This window comes from Netta rufina, assembly GCF_964035555.1.
Source record: "Netta rufina genome assembly, chromosome: W".
NCBI lineage: Eukaryota > Metazoa > Chordata > Aves > Anseriformes > Anatidae > Netta > Netta rufina.
In genome coordinates this window covers 2,961,557-2,983,931 of record NC_140139.1, presented here as the reverse complement: position 1 = coordinate 2,983,931, position 22,375 = coordinate 2,961,557, and the positions used below count along the sequence as shown (strand labels likewise).

The following is a 22,375-nucleotide window of genomic DNA, read 5'->3' as shown; positions in this document are numbered from 1 at the left end:
TACCTTAACCCACGGTACCTATCGAGTTCGTCGCAATGTGAGCTTCAGGTCTTTGTTTCCTGGAGCAATCTCCCACATCTTGTCACAGGTGGGTCCTTTAACATGGCTGGCATGTGTCCATCCTTTCTCCGCAGTCCGGACGGCTGTTTCTGTAGTAAGCAAAACAACATAGGGGCCTTCCCCATCGTGGTGTTAAAAAAAAGTCTCTTTCCAAGTCTTAATTAGAATTGAGGGTGATCAAGTGGCAATTCCAAGTCATAGGGCACACCATATAGCATTTCAAAAGGAGAAATTCCTATATCAGTTCTGGGCTGCGTCCATATGTTTAACAGTGCAAGGGGTAAGCATTTTACCCAAGAAGCCTTTGTTTCCAGCATAAGTTTTGTTAGTTGTTTCTTAATTTCACCATTCATTCGCTCTACCTTTCCAGAAGAGGAGGGGTGCCAGGGGCTGTGAAAATCCCACTCAATCTCTAAGGCCTGCTTTAATCCTTGCAGTAAAGCTTTACACCCATTCAGTCACGTGGTCAATTCGGACAAACAAGTAACTCAGTAAAGTCTACCTGTATACTTTGGAAAGGTCAAAGCCCTGGCTCCCATCCCCCTCTAGATAGGTTACAGAAGACCTTTTTATTTACCCTTTGACATATAGTACATCCTCTGCATGTGTGCTTCCCTAAAGTATATATTCCTACGCAGACATGCTTTCTTAGAACAACATCACACATTGCTTGCACCTCCCAACGACTCTTCTGATGTAAAACAGTTAATATTTGCCTCATTATCACTTTATTCAGCATTTCTCTCCCATTGGGGAGTATCCATTTTCCTTAAAATGATCCACATATTTGTAACATTAATACCTCCTTGGGAGGTTGTAATTGCTCCAAAACCTTTTTAGAATTTACCCAAATAGATAGGTGGCCCCTGTAAACCCCTGAGGTAAAATTGTCCACCTATATTGTTGCTTCCACCCCCATTTCAGAGTCTTTCCAGTCAGAGGTGAATATACGTTTGCTCTCAGGGCCAGAGAGCACTCCATTAATAACACTGTTATTCCAGTCTAACAATTTACTATTTGAATGCCCAATTTAATCATCAAATCCCTTCCCAACAAGTTAGTTTCCGCCTTGGATACATACAATAATTGCCCAGTGATCATTTTATCCCCTGGTCTCAGCTTAGTATTCCCCAAAAGTGGCACTGTTATCCCAGTACCTTCTACCCCCATCACATTTAGGGTTTCATTAGTTAATTTAATCCCTGAAGCTTTACAAGTCAGTAATGCCTTAGCTGCCCCAGTGTATTGGGTTTGCTGGCAAGGTTTGGGGGGGGGTGTGAGGGGTGTGAGAGTGGGAAACTGCAGTGGCAGCCCCCGTGAGAAAAACCCAGAAACCTCCCCGTGGTAGATAAGGGACAATTTCATCTGGCCCCAAAGAGGCCCACTGCTGCCCAGAGCCAAGCCATGAGCAACACAGTCCGTGCCTCTGTGAGAGCACATCCACGAAAACAAACAGACAAAGAAACGAACAGAACCCTGCGGCTCAACAGCAGTTGGGAGAGCGAGAAACCCCCCCGCAGACACCAAAGTCAGTGCAGAAGGAGGGGGAGGAGGCGCTCCAGGCGCTGGAGCTGAAGCCCCCCTGCGGCTGCTGGAGAGGCCCCTGGTGGAGCAGGCTGTTCCCCCCCTCCCCGATGCTTGGGAAACTGAACAAACATCACAGCAAATATGCAAATATACCAAAACTTCTAGACTGTTACTTAGATAATGCCTACATCACCTTTCCCTGCTCATTCAATTTCAAACAGCTCTGTTAAATACTACATACCACACCTTTTAACACCTTCAGCAACCCTTTTAACACTTCCTTTATCTTTCTCCAGCACATACTTTTCTAATACCAGCACCAAAGGCTCAGTCAGAGTCCAACTTAATTCCATACCTTTTCCCTCCAAGATACTGAAACAACATATCAATCAATATACCATATTTCATCCCATTTTTCTTCTTTCCACAAAAACAACATTGACTGTAATATGGTGTTATAATTAATAGTTCCATTTAGGGGCCACTCTGCTCCATCCTCTAGTTTATAAAGTGGCCACCATTGATTACAATATTTGATAAGAGTTCTTTACTTTCTGTACCCTCTCACCCCACTATATCCCTCCAATGTGTTAGTATACATCCTAGGGGGCTTTTCCTCGGGATTTCTTTGCTTTGAACTTTTCCTATTGTAATCTACAGTGGTTAATATTCCACTGTTTTCCTAGAAGCTCTTTACTAGTCAATCCCAATCCCTCCAAAATTCACAACATATAGATACACAAGTAAAATCAGACCACTGTAAATTAACTACCTGTTGACAGTTACACTGAGGACATTTAAACCTGATGAGCCGATGATATGCCTGGGCAAATTTTGTTCCCTTAGACATACACCTCAATGGCAGTTCTTATATTTACATATTTACATATTAACATATGTATAAAAGAATACTTTAACAAAAAATGCCCGGGCTTTTATATATACAATATACAATGTACAGTTATTATTCCAGTTAGAATTATTCTTCAGCAGCTGCAAACATTATGCCAGAAACCATTAAAGCTCGCTTACCCTCCTCCTGTCCTTTTCTTAAAATCTCGGACATCCCCGGAGTTAATGGGGATGGCCACATATTCCATTCCTGGCTGGGGTCCCCCCATCTCTATTTCTCGTAGGGGATATAATCCCTCCCTTAAAGCAGATTTCTGATTTCTTGCCCTGCTTCTGGTTACCGGCCCCTGTGTTTCATGATCCGATTCCGATTCTCCTGGATTAGCTGATTCGGGGAGTCCATTAAGGACGGGAGCCGTTGGTGCAGGCGGTGGAATATAGGGCGGGGGCGGTGTCGGGACTTCTAAGTCCTTTCTCTTTTTATCCCGCCCTCCTTTTTCTTTTAGAGGATATAGATGCGTCCTCGTATCTGAATTTATCCAGAGGTGCGCATACTCACTTTCTTCCAGGCTAAAGGGTTCCTTTGAGTTTACATAAATATTTAGACCTGACAAACCCAATCTTCAAAAGACCCAAATACAGGTCAGTAAAGGTGGTCTCCTCGAATCTGTTTACCACCCCAAACTTCAACACAATAATGTATCATTTTTACTTTATTCCTTCCCCGCCTAAAAGGGGAATCCTCCCAATTTTTAATCATTAATCCCGGGGTAACCTAACATCAGATGTTACCCCACCCATGGGACCAGAAGGCTTACTCTTCTTCTGTCCCATCTTCCGGAACACCTTCACACACACACGCATGGATCGCTTCCCCCTTTTCGTGGCCCAGTCCCTCACGGGATGTGGGAACCGCACTACCGAGGGGTCCACACTCGCTTCGTCCGCAATTGGACGTCTCGTTTGTTGTGTTCCGGGATACCCAACCCCAACCGAACAGAACACCAGCCTATACTTACCCACCCCGTGGGTCTTCGTTCAGGCTTCGTGCACAAAGGTTGCCTGGGGTTTACCGGTTTTATTTGCTTGTGTCTAATTTTGGGTTCGTCGGTGAAGGATTTGAATGAAAATAGTCCTAGCGAAGGCCGCTGAAATCAGCGGGGCGCCCCCTCCGAAGGTCTTTCAATCAGATTGCCTTCATCCGAGTCACGGCACCAAATTGTTATAAGTTAGACCACACAATTTACTGGTCTGTTGCAGGAAGCACAGCCGAAAGCACGACAGACACCAGTAGAGTCAGATCATGCTCCATCTTATTGCCCGAATAGCCTAACTTTTATAGAGAACTTAACAGGGGTGGACAGTGTTTCACACAAGATTATTGGTCAAAAGCACTCAGACAAACAACTATAAGAAAACAACCCCACCTGCAAGAAAACAACCCCTTGTGATTAGCAGTCACATAGACCTTGTCCTTGAAGCCAGCTACTGGTAACAATATTTTTCTGAATTCCTCAATTGGGCGATGTGGGAACACTGTCATGGGAACTTCTCATAGTTGCCCTGGTAGCTTGGTTTGCTCAGCTACAGCAAGCCATGGGATGTTTGCTGTTTCAAGAAATCCCTCAACAATTCCCCCTTCTTCTTTTGAGCAAACCAAGCCCAACACAGCAGTTTTACAAGTAACTCTTTAGCTATACTTTCAACACACAAGGATGATTACCACCACCATAAACCAAATCCTTAATCCCCTTGTGACTAAACCCAGCAATCATCTATACCTTGTTTCAAACAAGTCAGTGAACCATTGATTGAAAGGATTGATACCATATTGAATCTTTCTCATGTGCTCTTTCAGGAAAGTAATGGATTTGTGAATTGACTCATTATGATCAGAAAGGTTTAAACAGTACATTCCCTTAAAGTCCTCACACCCATTCCTTTGGGCCAAAAGCAAGATGTCAATAGCAGCTTGATCCTGTAAAAGCAGATGTCGCAGACTATTTTGATCTGGTAACATCTCCTCAAGTATCTCTGTCGTGGCATAGGCTTGCCTCTCTGCCCAGCATACCAATTTTTCTAAGTTGTTACGTGCGGCCGCAGATGCCACTCCAGGCACTGAAATTGCCAATGCCGCTCTAGCTGCAACCCCACACAATTCAACATTATCATTGCAATTCAATGCAAGCAATGCCCATTTATGTCTGGTGATCTCACGCAACTGTAACAAGCTAGGAGCAAATACAATGAGTTTATCTAAGTAACATGGACATCTGATAGCATTTGCAGGGATACCTTGCTAGGCCCTATCCCCACAAATCAGAAGCACTTCAGGAGGTAAGGCCAAAGCTGTACAATTGTTCCAAACACTGTAGTTGTTACCCCTTGTCTCCGTGCCATAAACCCCTAAACCCTGCTTAGCAGCGTCATTGTAATCACAGGTGTTATTTGTGTTTTTGTACCGGTATGGCCTTTTCCAGGTTCCTGTAGCAGGAATCATCTGATATCCACGGCTACATTCACATTCGTAGCCACCTTTCAGGTTGATACAGATTTGACTACAGATACCAGGGTTTTGACATTCATCAATGTCTCCACAGTTTCTCTTGTCTATAAACTCAAACCCAGCTGGACAGTCACATTCATTTATGATGAATTCCTCCAGGGGCTCATCACCCCAATCCTTGCAGTCTCTCTGCTGGTTACACACTTTATTGATATCTATGCATTCTCCACTTCTGCGCTTGAATTTGCCAGGTCCAGAGCACTGAATAACATTGTTACAGTTTGCTTCATCAGTGCTATCCAGACAGTCTCTCACACCACTGCACTGCCTACTCCCATGGACACAGATCCCATCTTCACATCTGAACTGGTCTGGCCTGCAGGTCCGAGAAGGGCAGTTAATTTCATCACTTCCATCCTTGCAATAAGGATCTCCATCACATCGCCACTTCGTGTGGATACATTCACCTGAGCCGCACTGCACCTCACTCACAGAACACTTCACTGGAGGTGCAGGCTGGCGGCCACACTGCTCCAAAGATTCATCCAAGTGGTCGGAGCAGTCAGCATCATCATCACACACCCAGCTGATAGGGATGCAGGTAGAACTCTTGCACTGAAACTCATGAACACCACAGGTAGGAGGTGCACACTCCAGCTCATCGCTACCATCACTGCAGTCATCTTGAACATTGCAGACAAAGCTTTTGGAAATACATTGCCCACTACTGCATGTGAATTCTGCTGCACTACAAGTCACAATGCCACAATTCTCTTCATCTTCTCCACTGTCGCAGTCCTTTTCACCATCACATTTCCAGGACACTGGGATACGCTGGGTTGACTGAGGACCACAGCTGATTTCATTTACCTGGCATGTTCTCATATGACACAGCTCAGCACTCTCATCAGACCCATTTTCACAGTCCGGATCCCCATCACACTGCCATCTGTTTGGCACACACTGACCACTGTTGCACACAAAGTCAGATTCAGCACACGTCTTCTTCACACAAGCACTCTCATCACTGCCATCTGAGCAGTCTTCACATTTTGCTCTAGCACCGTCGGCAGCAGTGCACAGGCCGGCGAGGGCGAGCAGCAGGCAGAGTGCCCCTCAGCGTGGCAGCACTCACCGCCGCCCTGCACCTGTGTCACTTATACTACTCCTATTACCCGTGCTGTTAGTGTCAGTGGCATCCTCCTGGTACCGTTTCTGTCTTTGTCGCCCCTTACTCTCCCCCTTTTCTTTTTGCCACTGACCATTCACCACAAATGGATGAGACACATGATTACTAGTTAGGAAAGAGAGTGTAACGTCTGTTATAGGGCTGCAGGCCGTGCCAGCTGCAACCTAGAAGCTGTTTGTGAACGAGCCTGCCGGTGGTCATTTGGCAGTGTAATCAGCGTCTCTGCACTCCTGCCCCGCAATAGAGCTAAATTGTCACTAGTAATCTGTAGAATGTGGCAACCCCACGGAATCTTATCCAGAAACATAGTTATAACACCGATCTGGGGACGAATAGTCTTTTTTGCATTGCAAGATAAACTTCTTATAAAAAGAATGCCAGAGAGAAGCAGCACAGCCGCTGCTGCCGCTGCCGCCGCTGCCTCCATGGTCACGTCAGACAGGCTGCAGGGTCCTGATGTCCGTCCCTCTGCTCTGTGCCGACTCGCCACACGGTGAGGGTCGGCTGCCGTTGTCCACTGACGCCTCTGGTCTCCCGTAGCAACTCGATCTCGGATGTCCCATATCGCACCGCGATTACTTCAATTTCATGCGATTACTTCAAATTTCCCGCGTCCCCCCACGATTCCGCGTCTCTCCGCAATTCCTTTTTCCGCGTCTCTCCGCGATTCCGCGTCTCTCCGCGATTCCCTTTTCCGCGTCTCTCCGCGATTCCGTGTCTCACCGCGATTCCTTTTTCCGTGTCTCTCCGCGATTCCGCGTCCCACCGCGATTCCTTTTTCCGCGTCCCACCGCGATTCCGCGTCCCACTGCGATTCCGTTTCCCGCGTCCCCCCTCGATTCCGTGTCCCGTTTCTCACCCCGAGGCCGTTGCCCAGGTCGGTTAGTAGGGTGTTTCAATGCTTCTCTCTGTGCGGTGGTCGGCTTGCCGTGTGCCTCGGATCTCACGGCGCCGCTCCGATGTCCTGGCGCCGCTCCGGTGTCTCGGCACTGCTCCGGTGTCCCGGCGCCGCTCCGATGTCCCGGCCTCAGCCTGTTCGGGTCTCAGCCTGTTCGGGCGCCATATGTTGAAGGAAGCACAGCCGAAAGCACGACAGACACCAGTAGAGTCAGATCATGCTCCATCTTATTGCCCGAATAGCCTAACTTTTATAGAGAACTTAACAGGGGTGGACAGTGTTTCACACAAGATTATTGGTCAAAAGCACTCAGACAAACAACTATAAGAAAACAACCCCACCTGCAAGAAAACAACCCCTTGTGATTAGCAGTCACGTAGACCTTGTCCTTGAAGCCAGCTACTGGTAACAATATTTTTCTGAATTCCTCAATTGGGCGATGTGGGAACACTGTCATGGGAACTTCTCATAGTTGCCCTGGTAGCTTGGTTTGCTTAGCTACAGCAAGCCATGGGATTTTTGCTGTTTCAAGAAATCCCTCAACACTGGTCTATTGAAATTATTTTATTAATCAAGTAAGCAGACACAAGCAAAACAGCGCTGGGCGGCTGGGGAGTCTCCGCTCCACCACGGCACGCAACTTCCCCTTTCCAGTGTCGCTGTTTTATAGCATTGAAGTTCCAGCTTGTCGAGACTTATCGAGACCTGTCGAGACCTGTCCACTTGTCGAGACCTGTCCACTTGTCGACTTGTCGAGACCTGTCCTGAGACTGTGCAGTCTGCTGTTGGGGGTCGTTATTCTTCCTCTGGTGATCATGCGTTGTGCTTGTGTTCAGGTGGGGGCAAAACAGGATGTCTTGCTTTGTCCCCATGTTACAATGCTGTGAGTTATGAAACCTTATCTCCTCAGTAGATTCTTTAAATTCTCAAGGACAATGAACAAACCCCTACTAATTTATCACACATATGAGGTGAATTTTTATCAGTGGGGAGAGGAAAGAGGAAAAACAACCCAGCTTTGTGGCATCTCTCTTGTGCACAGGGAATGTAGCCGAGGCACACACATGCCCTTCAGCCCAGGAGGATGCTTACAAGGGGAGAATCATTTCTAACCCCAAAACCCCAATGACTTGCAGCCAGAAGTACCTCAAGGAGTTAACAAGATCTCCGGCTCCTTTTAATGGTGCAGATGAGTGGCAGAGTTAAAAAGAGCATAAGATGGTCAGGGAGGGCAGATGAGGTTGGGTATGGGCTCCGTTGGTTGATAATCTACAGGCTACAAGAACAGGACCATGGTCCAGGAAAGGAAATTAAGGAAGGGGATATAACTCAGTGCCTGCCAGCATGATTTCATGCCTGTGTGTTCAACAACAATGTCAAATAATCTTGGCTTCTTTATCTGATGACTTTATAATTCCAGTTAATAAAACACTGCTGCAAATGAACCAGGCTGCTGTCAGGCCATCCATCTCTTCAGCACCCTAACCCTGCTATGGAGAAGAATTGAGCAATGCTGGGGAAGTGCCACAAGGCCAGCGGCTGGCCAGAACCCAGCCTGGGGACTGCCAAGCATCACCCCAGCTCCCAGGACCAGCGACACCTCCATCACCTCTGGGTCCCCTCTGGCCCAGCGCGGGTGGTGTGCCATGTCTGGCAGGTCCCTGGGCTGGCAGCAAGGGGGGACTCAGAGACCAGGGCATCACCTTGGCTTCATCTCCAGTCTCCTCATTCTCAAAGCATCTTGACATCCTCTTCTGACAGCCTCGGCGTAGCCTGGAAACAGCAGTACCGGCATGGCAACAGCGGTACCGGCATGGCAACGTGGGTGCTGGAGGAGAGACAAAATGCCAGAGGATCCCTCTCACCTTGGTTGGCTTCTGCTTCCAGGCCGCTCTGTGCACCCAGGGACCTCCAACGGGGGACAGCTGCTGTAGGCGCCACCTCCTTTGCTCCCTATTGCCTGGCATTGCATGAGATCAGTTGTGGGGTCTCAGCACGGATCTGGCAAGTCCTGGCATCTTGGCAGGGAGCTGCGGCGGCACATGATGTCGGGGGATCATGGGGACTGATAGCAGGTGGGGGGCTCTGGAAATGCAGTGCTGAGGGGGCTCTGGGGCATGCACCCCCTGTTTAGCAGCTGGGCAGGATCAAGCCTGGAAATGCAAACCCAGTTGATGGGGTGCAGTGAGACAGCGCAGCACAGCCCCCACATAGTGCTCCCCCATCACCCAGTTCTGTCCTTCCTCCAGCACCCCCAAGAGGTTTCAGAAGTCAGGTGGTGTCAGGGCCCCAAATTCATCCCCTACACCTCCCTGAGCAAACACTTTGAGGATTGTACATGAGAGAACAAGGAAAGCAGACAAATGTTTTTAATTAGTATTTTTGGGCTGCCAAAGGCTTTTTCTGGCTGCAAACCCCTCCATCCACCAGAGCAAGGGAGACACCAGAAGGATATCATTGGGCTGCAGGTAGGGTCTGCAGCCAGACCATCCCCTCCACATGGCTGGAGACTCGGCATGGGGAGCAGCACGGTTATACAATGTGGTGCCAGGCAGGAGAGGCAGCAGGGCCAGCAGGGGTACGCCAGCCCCCGGCATGAATTCCCTGACGTGGCAAAACCTCTCCCAAAGCCCCCTTGCCACCCACCCCTGCACGCAGGCACAAGCCCATGCACATACGCAGGCAGGCGCCCACACACGCCTGCCTCTAAAGGAGAAGCCTCGCTAGAGGCAGCACTGAAATAGCAACTTGCCTCATTCATGCGGCCTCCCCGGAAGCCAAGCCGGTGCAGGCAGCACAGGCACAGGCAGTCATCTGTGCCAGACGCGCTCACCCCCCAGGAAACTTCCCTGCAGCCACTGCCTGGGGCACCCAGCTCCTAAACACAACGGGGTTTGCACACGCACACGCCTGTGCTTGCATGTGGCCCTGCAGACCCATCCCAGGGCAGGGGGATTTGGGGATGGAGCAAATTTCACCCACCACCCCTTTGCGATGTGGCTGAACGCTCACACCTGTGCTTCCCAAGGGATGGAGGTCTCCTGCCGTGTTTTGGTCCCAAATACCCGCAGCAGGGAGATGCCCCCTTAGCACGCATGGCGAGCAAACCCTCACCCTGTGGTCAGAGGAGACCCTCCAAGCATGAGCATATGAGCATGTCCCCAGGAAAGCTGACCCCCATCTCCTGCCACGGTGACACAGGGCTTTCCTTCCCTGAGCAAGGGGCTCACAAAGCACACGGCCATCCTCTTCCTCATGCCATTGGACTCCCCCAGGGTCACCCCCTGCAATGGGGTGACACTCGCTGTTGCCATCCCAAAAAGAGCAGAGGCTGTCTCTCCTGTCACCACTGCAGACAGGTGTCCCAGGGCTCCTGGGGTCTCACACTGTGACATGCATGTGACTTGTGCAATGTGTGCCGGTATGGCATGTAAATGTGACCGGGCACATGTAGCACGTGTGGCATGTTGGCAAGGCACATGCATGGCATGTGGCACATGCATGGCATATGTATGTGCATGATGTGCAATGTGTGAATGCCATGGGGCATGTGATGTGTGCATATACACACATGTGGCACAAGCTGTGCTTTTCCTCCTGGAGGGATCCAGAGCAGAGCATGCTCAGACCCTGTCCTGCCAGGACATCCCCACAAGGTACTGTGACCTAAAACCTGAAAACTCCATGTCTAAGCTGGAAGGTCTGGCCTAAGGTTATCGCATTAGCAAGCACACTCCTGTGAAATGTGTTCATCTGATTTGTGTCAATATGGAACAATGCTAGGGCCGCATGATGAAATGTGACCTTCTGTCTTACATACCCTTATATAATCACAAGTCTAAGAGAAACAGAGTGGTTAATGTATATAGTTCTTGTATCTTGCAAAGGAATGGTCCAGCAATTTGTGTCAATAGAGGGTTTGAAGGGTAAACCTTGAGACTCAGGTCTAGGGGATAAAAGAACAAAGGAGTTTCCAAAAACTGATGACTTTTGCATGTGACGCTGCGCAAGTCTCTGATATCCGGCTAAGAGATGACCAAATAAGGAGAAAGGGGAAGCTGAAGAACGACCAAAGGACAAAGCCTGGGAGGAAGACTACAAGCCTTCAGTACGAGCGACCCCCCAGAGGGACCACTGGAGACCGATATGCATGCGTCCGTGGGATGGTTCAGGTCCCGGGAAACTAATTATAATAACCCTGCCTTTTCTAGAAGTAGTGATGATTATGTATCAGCCTGGGAGCATAAAAAACAGCCGCCTGATGTAACTTGTGTGCATCTTGGTGGAGTGGAGACTCCCAGTGCACCCAGCGCTGTTTGCTTGCCTCTATTCGTTTAATAATTTGTAAACTTTAATTGCAATCCTATTCGGGACTCAGTCATTTATTACACTCCTTTGGGATGTGCTGGCTCATGGCATGCTCTTTCACACAACCCGGGGCAAGTGCAACATGTGCACATATGTGAACACGTGGGGCACAGCCCTGAACTGGGTTCAGCACGCCCAAGGCACACATTTGGGGCAGAGAGATGCCTGCTCCTTGTCTGAACCCTGCCTGCCCCCTGGTGTGACCCCACTCTGCCTGCGTCCTTACGTAACTCCATCTGGGAGCGGGACAAGCCACCGCACTGCATGAGGAGAGGGAGCACGTTCAGCTCATTTCTTTTCCTAGAATAACTTCCCTTTTTTTTTTTTTTTTTTCTTCTTTTTTTTTTTTTTTTTCCTTAAGCCTGGGGAAGTGCCCAAGAAAACATCCCATCTCCACCACCCACCCCTTCACCAGCAGGCTCCCAGCAGCACCCAGCACCACAGTGCAGCGCCAGCATGGCATGCAGCACCTGGCACCATAGGCACTGAGGGGTGCACCTGGAGGGAGCAAAAGTACCCAAAGCCTGCAACCTATACCCTCTGGGTGCATTTCCTTCCAATTTATCACCCTCATTTTTCTTGAGCTTATCTAGAATTTGAGACCAGCCCTGAGGATTTACATTCTTCCAGATCACTTTCCCCCTATGCCAGCGCGGGATGAGCACATGTTGTTCCCTGGTCATGCAGCACTGCCAGGGGTTGCGTGCTGTTTGAAGGACGGCACTTTTCTGAGGAGCAGACCTGCAATTGTCCCAGCATGCAGCAGCTCCCCAGGGCCATGGGCAGTGCAGCCAACCTGCTTTGGGCACACTGAATGAGTTTTTGTTCCCCTTCAGCAGCAACAATTTCTCCTCCCCACCTCCCTCCCACTCTTCCCCCCTGCTTTGGGCTGTGCATTCAGTGCCGCTTCCCTTATTGAAGGCTGAGGCACAGGGGGAATTAGCCTGAGGCTGGTATTGCTCCAGCATTAATTTTCCCAGCCCTTTGTCAGGCAGAGATGCTGCTGTTTGTTTGCTCCCTGACCATACCATGCTGTAACTTTGGATTCTTTGCTTTCTGTCTTTCAACAAATTGAAGAGCGGTGTTTGCCAAGGCCCTCTTTAACCTTAACCCACTGCAGGCTGCTGGGCTTTGCCTTGTCCCCAGCTCAGCACAGGCACTGCACTCAGGAACCCCGCAGCCAGGCAGGCAATGTCCAGCCAGAGACAACCATGGGCAGCTTTATTGGGGTGCCTTTAGCTGCATCCTCCCAGCCCACCACCTTGAGTAACGGACATGGCTTTGGGAATTAACCCCCCCCATGCTCCAGATGTGGCCCCACAGCTGTACGGATCTGTAAAGCCTCCACACAGCAGGTTGTTGGATGCCTTTGAGGCAGCCTAGGCAAGATCCAAGTCCTTTTCCCTGAGGAGCAGGCAACACATCCAGCAAAAACCCATGTGCCAAGCACCCGCTAGAGCTAGAGGCATCTGTCAGGAAGGACAGGGAGAACATGCCCAGATACCATGGTGGTGATCACTCAGGGAGACCAGATTAAGCAGAAAGCTCCAAAGGCACCCTGAAAACTCCAAGGACTGCTGAGTCTCTGTCCCCAGCACATCACCTGCATCCCACAATGATCTCTGAGCAGCCACCTGCCATCGGGCTGGGGCAGTCACAGGGAAGGTGGTTTGGGAAGCAATGAAGACAAGAATAAAATAAAAGCAAGCCAACCTGTTCTTTCAGAAAACTGCCATTGGCAGCCAACCCCCAGGTCATTTTTTTTTTAAGAGGTAACACTTTGGTAACACCACGGAGGTATTAAGCTTCCTACAGCAGTCAACTGGGCACCACTTTGTGCCCTGATGAACTAATAGGATCTTGGCACAATCAGCTCCTTTTGGAAATTACTGATTAGATCCACAGATCCACAAGAGGAAGAGCATGAGAGGGACACACTCCCAATAGATGCAGAGAGTTTGTCTAGCTCTGACACTAACCACCTCCAGCCATAACCCATCCCTGCTGGGAACATCCGTGGTTACAAACTAACTTGGAACCATCCGCAGGAGAAAACACCAGATGCCACAGCACTCTTCTGCTGAGGAAAGCAGAGCAAGCACCAAATCAAAAGCTGGCAGGTGAAATGGAAACAAGCCAAATATCAGCACATGCTTCCCATGTGCAGATGGGTCTTCAGGGGTGTACAATGCCATTCTGGCTCCTCAGTAAGGCTGGCCTCCCTGCTAGGGGTCCCCCAAAAACACTGCAGCATTACCCTTGTTGCCCTCCCGTCCCACTCCCATGTGCTCTGCCCTCTGGTTTTGGCTGCTCCACCAGAGTCTGGGCACAGGTGTGGGCACTAAGTCCTCCCATGCAGAGCCACTTGCATCTTCTCCATGTGTCTGACATGGGAGCCTGAGGGGCTCACCATGGGGGGCTTGCTGCAGTCAGCCTGGGAAGAGAGGTCTGGCAGGGGCCAGATGCCAGCACCAGCTGGGAACCACTCGAGAATAGAGGCAGGAAGGGGGAAAAATGAAATGAAATGAAAAAATAAAATAAAGTAAAATAAAATAAAATAAAATAAAATAAAATAAAATAAAATAAAATAAAATAAAATAACCCATCTGGCAGCACAGACACTGCCGGGAGAGGAAGCAGCAGGTTGAGCCGAGGACACGGCTCATTATGCCACCCCCGTGGGTGCACAGCGTGGAGCAGCCGACTCCACCACCGGCAGTGCTGGCAGGGGGAGGCAGCAGCCGGCATCCTCAGCACCGATGCACGAGGACAGATTAAACATCATCATTAGCACTAATAGCGGCTTTCAGCCCCTTCCTCCTGTGTGCCCTCAGGAGACTGGGGAGGCTCTGATGAGATGCAGTGCCACAAGGACATGGGAGAGGCTGCTGGAACAGGATCTTCTAGCACTGTCGCCATCCTCAGAGGTTTTCAAGACCAGGCTGGATAAAGCCCTGAGCAATCCTCTCTGATCCCAAGGCTTTGAGCAGGGGTTTGGGCTACAGACCTCCTGGGGACCCTTGCTACATGAATTGCCCCAGTGCTCAGAGCCAAGCAGGCACAAGCCTGCCTCATGCTGAGACTCCTGACACAGCTGGGGTTACAGGGGCTGGCAGAGCCACCCCTGCTGGGTGGCTTCCTCTGGGGATAGGCAGGGGGCTGGCTGAGTCCAGAGGAACAAGGTCCCCATGCCCTCAGGACCATGGTCAGTTTGCAGGCAGGAGCTGCCCCCAAGCCCGACCTGGAAGGCTGAGCCCCACCAGCGCCACCTTGGAGATGCAACCACCTCAGACCACAGCAAGGACACCAGAAAGTGAGGAAGGGGGCAGTAATAATGTTAATGTTAATGTTAATGTTAATGTTAATGTTAATAATAATAATAATAATAATAATAATTGTTATTATTATTATTATTCGGGTATGGATTTTTCTTGCAGCCCTTTCTTCATCCTGCAGCACAGGGTGCTAGAAAAGGAGGGCAGCATCTCCAAGGATGGGAGCAGGCAGGAAGAAGAGACAGCACCGAATACGTGGGCGCTGCTCTCGCTGCAGAGAACAGAGTACAAACCCTGATGCTGCTGCCAAGCCCGGTATCCTCAGATGCATCTCTGGAGCTCACCCAGACGGAGACTTCCCTGTGCTGCGTGGAGCGGGGGAGCCCGAGCAGGACTGGGGTCATGGCAATGGCAAGCACCTTGCTCCTGCCCACCTGCTGAACCATGCTGGGATCCCTGTGCCCTGGGCAGGCTGAGCTGTGCCCCACAAACACCTCCAGCTCAAGGGGGCTATGGTGGGGCCAGGGGAGAGGTCTCCTTCACAGCAGTATGACAGCAGCTGGGGACTTGGCAGTCACAATGTGGGTCAGGAGTTAGCAGAGCTCAGTGGCCTCATCTGCTGCTCTGACCTTCAAACACCAAGTAATGATGTAATATGTGTTTTAACAGAAAAGCAGCCCTACACAGTCCCCTGCCTCCCAGTCATGAATACCAAGAGCCAATGCCTTGGGAAGAGCTGAAGACTGAGGTGAGCACAATATCCCTGAAACATGCTCCCCCACTCCAGCTGCCCAGAGTCTGGGGATTTCCTGAGCCAGAAGCATCATCACTGTGCTTGCCAGTCCACAGTGGATTTTCTCTTCAGGAATTTGCTTAATCACTTTTTGATCCCAGACAAGCTTTTCACACCTTCCCAGCATCCACTCCCCCAAGGCCAGCAGCTCCAAAATGTTAATCCCAAATTGCACCAAGAAGCATGTTCATGCCCTGAGGTGCCACTGCCTATTTCAGCACATGACACCTGCAAGCCCTTTAAGGGAAGAAAGCTTAAGCAGCCATTCCCAGCTCACATTCCCCCAGCCACACATGATTTTATTATTCTCTGTCATCCCTCCCTCAGTCATCTCTTCCCCCAGACGGAAGAGAGCTAGTTTATGTAATTGTTCCTTGTATGGAAACTGCTTCATACCTTTAATTATTCCTGTCACCCTTCCCTGCACTTTTCTAGCGTTTCTTTAAAAGGGTGCCGGATGTGCTGGCAGACAGGCTGTGGAGGAAGAGCCGTTTTGCTTAAGACAGCCACTGTCGGGCACAGCACCCAGGGAGGGAAGCAGGAGCTCTGCTGACCCTTCCCTTGCCTAGTTTTTGGTGGCCTACAGGCTGCATCCAGCCCCCACACTGCGGGCTCCTGAGCCAAAGCACTTGCTCTTGCAGCCCTTGTTTCAGCCCACGCAGCTGCATGCCAAACCAGTCATTCATGGACACAGATACGGTCAGTGCCAGCTCTGCCCCAGGGCCTCCAATGCCTTTGCTGATGAAAGGCTAGGAAAGGGAACAGAAAGAGTTTGCAAGCCCGGGACATTGACAGTGCACTGGATGAGTGGCACGAGCCCTTTGTAGCAAGAGCAGCAATCCCTCTGGGTACACAGATAGCAGAACAAATAGACAGCAAGATAGACAGATAACAGATAACAGTAAGTGCTGGTTTAATATCGTGATGACTCAGATGCTGTGCAGAGAGCACAATGAAAACACTGACTCTTCCAGTTCAGAGATGCTCCACAAACACCTCATGGGAGGAAAGGATCCTGTGCAGCCACTGGCATCCTGCCAGGAGACAGCAGAGCATGCCGGAGACCCCAGCCCTAAAACAGGAACGGAGAGACCAATGATGTGACGAACCCCCAAGGGAAGGGCTGGTTGTCACCCCAAAAATTATTCCGGAATGTCCATTTAAATACTTCCTCAGTTAAGGTGCAAAAGCGCAGCACTTTAACCATGACAGATGCCATGCTAACAGCCTCAGTGTCTCACACCAGCTCTCAACTTCAGCATCTGAGGCTTTGTAGATCAAAATTGGGTTCATTGTGCTTGGAGGTGGACGTGGTTTGGTGGGTGATGTTAGTATTGTTGCGATGGTTGGACCAGATGATTTTGGAGATCTTTTCCAACCCTAATGATTCTATGACATGAGCAGCAGCCACCTCTTGGTCCCCACACACAGGCATTCAGCAGCCGAGAAGGGGGGACACAGAGGTACCCTACGCCCCAGCCCCAACGTGGCCCCGCCAGCGCCAACACAGCTGCCGCCCGCTGAGGGGAGAGGGGCGCCGCGGCGCCCCACTGACGTCACGCCTTCCAGAAGCTTCCCGAGGGGATCCCACCGCACCCTACCGCTATAAAAAGCCACCCGGGCCCGGCGGCGAGGGGCGGGGCTTCGCGTCAAGCCCTTCACCCCATGACAGCGCTCCGACAGGGCAGTGCCGGCTTGAACCGCCCAATGAGCGGCGGAAGATGGAAGGCGGGGCGCTCCGCCTCCACCTTCCCTCCACGCCCCTCCTCCTCCCCGGGGGAGAACCAATGAGCGTGGCGTCTCGCCTCGACGGGCATCGTACCGGCCCAACGGGGGGGCGCGGCGGGGCGGGCGCTCCCCCCTCTCCCCATCGCCCCCTCCCTCTCCGCCGGGGCAGCGTGGGCGGGACTCCCCTGACGTCACGAGGGCGGGGGGGCAGGGGGGGCAGTGCGTGCGCGGCGCCGGCGGGAGCGGTGAGTGCGGAGTGGGGGCTGTGGCGGTGACCCCTGGGATGGCGAGGCTGGGACCTCGTATCCACACCGCCGGGACACCGCCCCCCCACCCCCCCCTTTCTGCCCCCACGCCCCGCGGGGGGGGGGCGGGGGGGGTGACAGCCCCGTGGCGGGGGGGGTATTCCCCGGGGTCGTGGGATGTCCCCCGTTTGGAGGGGGGGAAAGGGTCAGCCCGCCTCCCCATTTTGCATCGCATCGCAGTCAGGTGGGCGGGAGGGAAAAGGTAACCCCCCCTCCCCCCCCGGTGGCTGGAGAGGGCAGCGAGGCAAGGGTTAATACGAACTGTTAACCTGCACGGCGAGGAAGGGGTTAATTCGACCCCGTGTGACCCTCACCCCCCGTGGGGCCGGACAGGGTGGTGAGGAAAGGGTTAACTCCCTCCATGTGGTGTCAGAGTGGGGTGGCAAGGAAAGGGTTAACCATTGTCCCCAATGAAGTGACAGCCGGCTGGGCAGGAAGGGGTTAAATCCCCCCCGGTCCCACGAGGTTGACAGCACCCCATAGGGGGTTTGGGGGACAAGGTCCTCACAGGGGTCACAGCACCCCATGGGGAGTTTGGGGGACATGGTCCCCATGCAGGTGACAGCATCCCATAGGGGGCTTGGGGGGCACATGATCCCCACACGGGTCACAGCACCCCATGGGGGGTTTGGGGAATGGTCTGCAGGTGACAGCTCCCCGCAGGGGCTGTAAGCGGGTCACTGTGCGGGGAGGGGGCTGGACCCCGTCCCCGTGTGGGTTGGAGTGGGGCTGGAGGTGGGGACCCCACACAAGGAACCAGCAAAGGGGCTTAACCCCGTCCCTGTACAAGTGCATACACCCCTATGGGGCTAGGAATCAGGGACCCTGTGTGGGGGGGGAGTCAGGGGGGTTAACCCCATTTTCACGTAGGTGATGGTGCCCCAGTGGGGCTGGAAATGGGGGCTCAGTGAGGGGGGCTTACCCCATCCCCATGCAGTCTTGTGCATTCCAATGGGGCTAAAAGTGGGGGACCCTACTCTGGGGGGGTACAGAAGTCTAACCCCATCCTCATGCAGCCCCCGGCGGTGGGGTTGGTGGTGGAGTTTCTGCGGGGCAGCCAAGAGCTACAGGTTAACCCTGTCCCCAAACAGGTGCCGGCACCCAAGTGGGGAGGGTTTCGGGGGGAGGGGCTGGCAGTGGAGAAGGGGGATGCGGGCGGTGCGTGTGGGGGCCCAGGGATGGGATGATTCATTGCGTGTACTCATGACATTGCTGGCTGCTTCCCTGTGGCTGCCAGCCGGCACGGGTAGCACTGCCTGCCCCAACACGCTGCATTCCCCTCAAGCTGCCTGAGCAAAACTTGGGGTTCGCCCACCCTGGCACTGCTATGCCGGCCATCCTGCTCTTCTGGAGCCGCGCGGAGAGGTATGCACCCAGCACAGCTCCAACACGGTACCCCCTTGGCACCTCCATTTACAGACCCTGCATCCCTTGGGGTTTTCTCCCCAAGGGTCATTTTTCGGGTGGGATGCTCTGCGCCGTGCGTCCAGACGGAGGATGCTCAGCCCTGAAGTTTCTCTGTGCTGGGGCTGGTGGTTGAGCTGGGGGACCGGGGGGACATGTAGTGGCTTTGAATTCCCTTGGCACATCCTGGGGTACCACACAGCAGGAGGCATAAAGGAGGCACAGTTGGCATAAAGGTGACTTCTCCAGAAGTAGGTTTTGTGCCGATGGGAGAACTGGGAGGGGAGGTCGGAGCTGCAATGGCTGGACCGTGGCTACCGGACCCCTCCTGCTCCAGCACAGGGAGTAGTGTCAGCACCCAGGGAAGGGGGGGACATGCATGGGGACCCCCAGAGGGCCGGTGCAAAGCAGTCTGTTACTTTTTTCTGCCTCATGGTGCATCAGTGCTGTCCTATTTTTCCCCCTCTCTCATGTGCTATGTGGCCCCACTGTGACTGACATCGGGAGTGAGCGATTAATTGCCGGGGACACTGGGTCCCTTGTTCTCGCCGCTTCTGGGGGGGTGGGAGGCAGCTGTGTTGGGGCTGTTAAGGTAATAGGGGACTGAGGGTGGGTGCCCCACTGCAGCAGTAGTCTGGGGAGTGGGGAGGATGCCTGAGCCAGCTGTGGAAATAAATGCTTTAATTTGGAAGCCGGGAATCTGAGTATGCCACACGGGTCCATGCACCCACCCCGTGCCTCTTAGCTCAGGAAAGCAGCAAGAAACCACCTAGAGGAAAGTTGCTGCCTGTCAAGCAACTTCATGGATGGGCTCCTGTGCTGGCAGGGAGGGAGCCCAAAGCCTCCAAAGGACAGCTCACTGGCACCCACATCCCCTCAGCTGGGGCTGATTTCAGAGCCGCTGCCTTTGTCCCTGCCAGGCTGAGGAGCTGGCACAATGTTTAAAATAAAGGTAGAGCCTTTAAAGATGACCATTTGGACTCGGAATGTCTTTGTAAAGTTTCAGTAAGTGTGTCCCTCCCCATGTCTTGTGCTTGTGTTCTCACGGCCGAGGAATAATTAATGGCCTGAGGTGCCTGGCTCGTCACTGTGCCGCGACCATACAGTGCAGGGTGGAAAATCTTAGTGGGGCTGCTGGCCGTGTGGGTTTGTTCCCTTACATGACTGCAGAGCAGAGGGATTATGTCAAGTGATTGCTATTCAGCCGACTCACCGATCCAGAAGTTGCATGGTCTGATGTCATGTGCAGGGCTGGAAATTTTTTTTTTTTTTAATTATTTATTATTTTTTATGGGGAGAATGGGGGCTGGGCTATTGGCATTGCAGCCACCAGCTGGGAGATGCCCGCACCTTGCTCTGCAGCTGGGCATCTGTGGTTTTTCTGAACCACGGACTCTTTTTCCTAAGGTGTTTGGGGAAGCGAATGCAGGTGCCGATACCACTTACCCATCTTGAAGCCCCCTGCTCAGCAGCACCTTTCCCCTGCTCCCAAGCAGGTTAAATGGGAAGGCAGAGCAGGATGATTGAGCGGCAGGGGGGAGAGGAGCCTGTGGTGAGGTGCAGCTGATCCCGGGGAGGTGGGAGGGAGGCTGTGCAGGGACAGTTGTTTTACCACCGCACATGTGAGTGTTGCCTCCGGAGTGTGGCTTAACCCGACGGGTCACCCACCAGGGCATGGGGACAGTAGTGCCAGGTGATGGGGCTGGGAGATGTAGGTCTTGGGGCAGGAACAGGACACGGCTGGTCCAGTCCGCGGTGCCACGGCATGAGCATCCCCCAGCAGGCATCCCCTGCACTCCCCCAAAGACCTCTCGAGGGTAAAGACCGGAGACCTTGGGTGGGTGTGGTGGGGAGAGTGACGGTTTGGGTACTTTTATAGGAATTGCTTCAGGGTTTCGGGGGGGGTCTCTGGTAGCATCAGTTTGGGGTGAAATCTGTTTGCGACCTCTGTGCTTTGGTCTGTGGTGTGATCGGGGTGTGAAAAGGGGTTGAATTTAGTGCTGTCTTGTTTGACCTTGTTGGAGGAGGCTTTTTTTTTTTTTATTTTTTTTCCCCTGGGATTGTGTAGAAAAGGGGCTGTCGTCTGTGAGGAAGCCAGGTCCTGGACTGGTCTGTGCTGTGGTGCCCATCAGGTTGCCACCTGTCAGCACACACGGAGCAGCTGACCTTGGCTGTGCTGCTCCAAGCGAAGCTGGTTCCCTCACATTGCCTTCCCGTGGGAGGCTGTGGAAATGGCTTGTTTTTACAGTGGTGTAAAAAGACATTTCAGGTCACCTCCCGTGCCGGCTGGGGACCTGCTGCATTTCCCCTTTCCCTCTGTCACGGGCTCCTGCTGGGAGTTATCAGAGCAGATGCAGATGGTGGTGGGCATGGAGTAGAGCATCTTTTAATGGCTGTGTGGGTTCGGCAAAGACGGCTGCTCCTTGCACAGAAGCTGGAGGGCTCCTGCTGGAGGCTGTGTTGGTACAGAAATGTGCTGGCATTTAGAAGCTGGGAGTTGGAGATGCTGTAGGATGCTCTTTATGCCCCCAGAGGCCTTCCTGTGCTTCTAACAAGTGTGGCAGCACTGCCTCTTGCTTCTGCCCCTAAAGCCTGTGGGGTGGATGGTTCCGGCAGCGCCTGGCCCCCTCCTCCAGACCTCCAAGTGACTGTTATGGGGCTGGGGCAGAAAGGGCAAAGCTGGTGGTTGGGAGCAAAGGGTCCCTCCAAGACCTCCACCAGGAGCAAATGGTTATGGACAGGGGGAACACCTGGTATGACTGACGGAAAGGGTCTGATGCAGAAACCCATTTGCTGGAGGGGCTCAAAGGGCTGGAGCTGCCCAGGTTGGTTTGTCCAGGGCAATTCAGGGCTGTCTGGAGCAAGGGGCAAGGGTGGGTTTGGAGCAAGCTCAGGGAAAACAAACAAACAAACACAACAAAAAAACAGGGCTGGAGAGGGGAGTAGGATGTGAGCACAAAGGCTTAGCAGAGAGCACTGAAGATCAGAGGGTCAGCTGGGGGCAAGGTCTGGAGAAGAGCATGGCAAGGAGCAAGCACCGAGCTGTGCTCTGCCAGGTGGGACAGAGCAGGTTAGGCTCAGCAGGGACAGGAGCTCACAGTTGGAAAACTGAAGGGTAAGGAGCAGTGGGAAGTGTGTTTTAAGGAGTGTAAGTCTTGCTCAGCTTTTGCCCCGAGCAGTTGGTCTCATGTCTCCTCAAGCTGCTCTCTGAATTTCCATGACTCTGTTGGGTTTGCTGCTCCAGCAGCATGCCTATGGAGTGAATTAATTACCCACCCTTCCCCTTTGGGTTTTGGCCACTGGGTTTTCAATGCCTTAGTATAGGCATGGCTTTGTCCTAAGCCTCCCACATGATGGGGAAAGTGAATGCACAGAGCTGGTTGCCTGTGCTGACCTCACTGCGTTGTGTCAGGCTGCGATGACATTTTACCACCTCTTAATATTTCTGGCTTACTGCAACATTTAGTTGA

The 22,375-nt window shown here is 52.3% G+C and overlaps 1 protein-coding gene across 1 annotated transcript; it reads right to left on the bottom strand.

Annotated features, from left to right (window-relative positions):
• Positions 1-2,573: 2,573 nt before the first annotated feature.
• On the bottom strand, positions 2,574-17,285 carry LOC311220841 (very low-density lipoprotein receptor-like; the record flags this gene model as incomplete). The annotated part of the gene is made up of 3 exons (XM_084304485.1): positions 2,574-2,580; positions 4,902-6,002; positions 17,131-17,285. The coding sequence occupies 3 exons, from the start codon at positions 17,283-17,285 to the stop codon at positions 2,574-2,576; spliced, it is 1,263 nt and encodes a 420-aa protein (XP_084160611.1).
• Between the last annotated feature and the right edge of the window lie 5,090 nt (positions 17,286-22,375).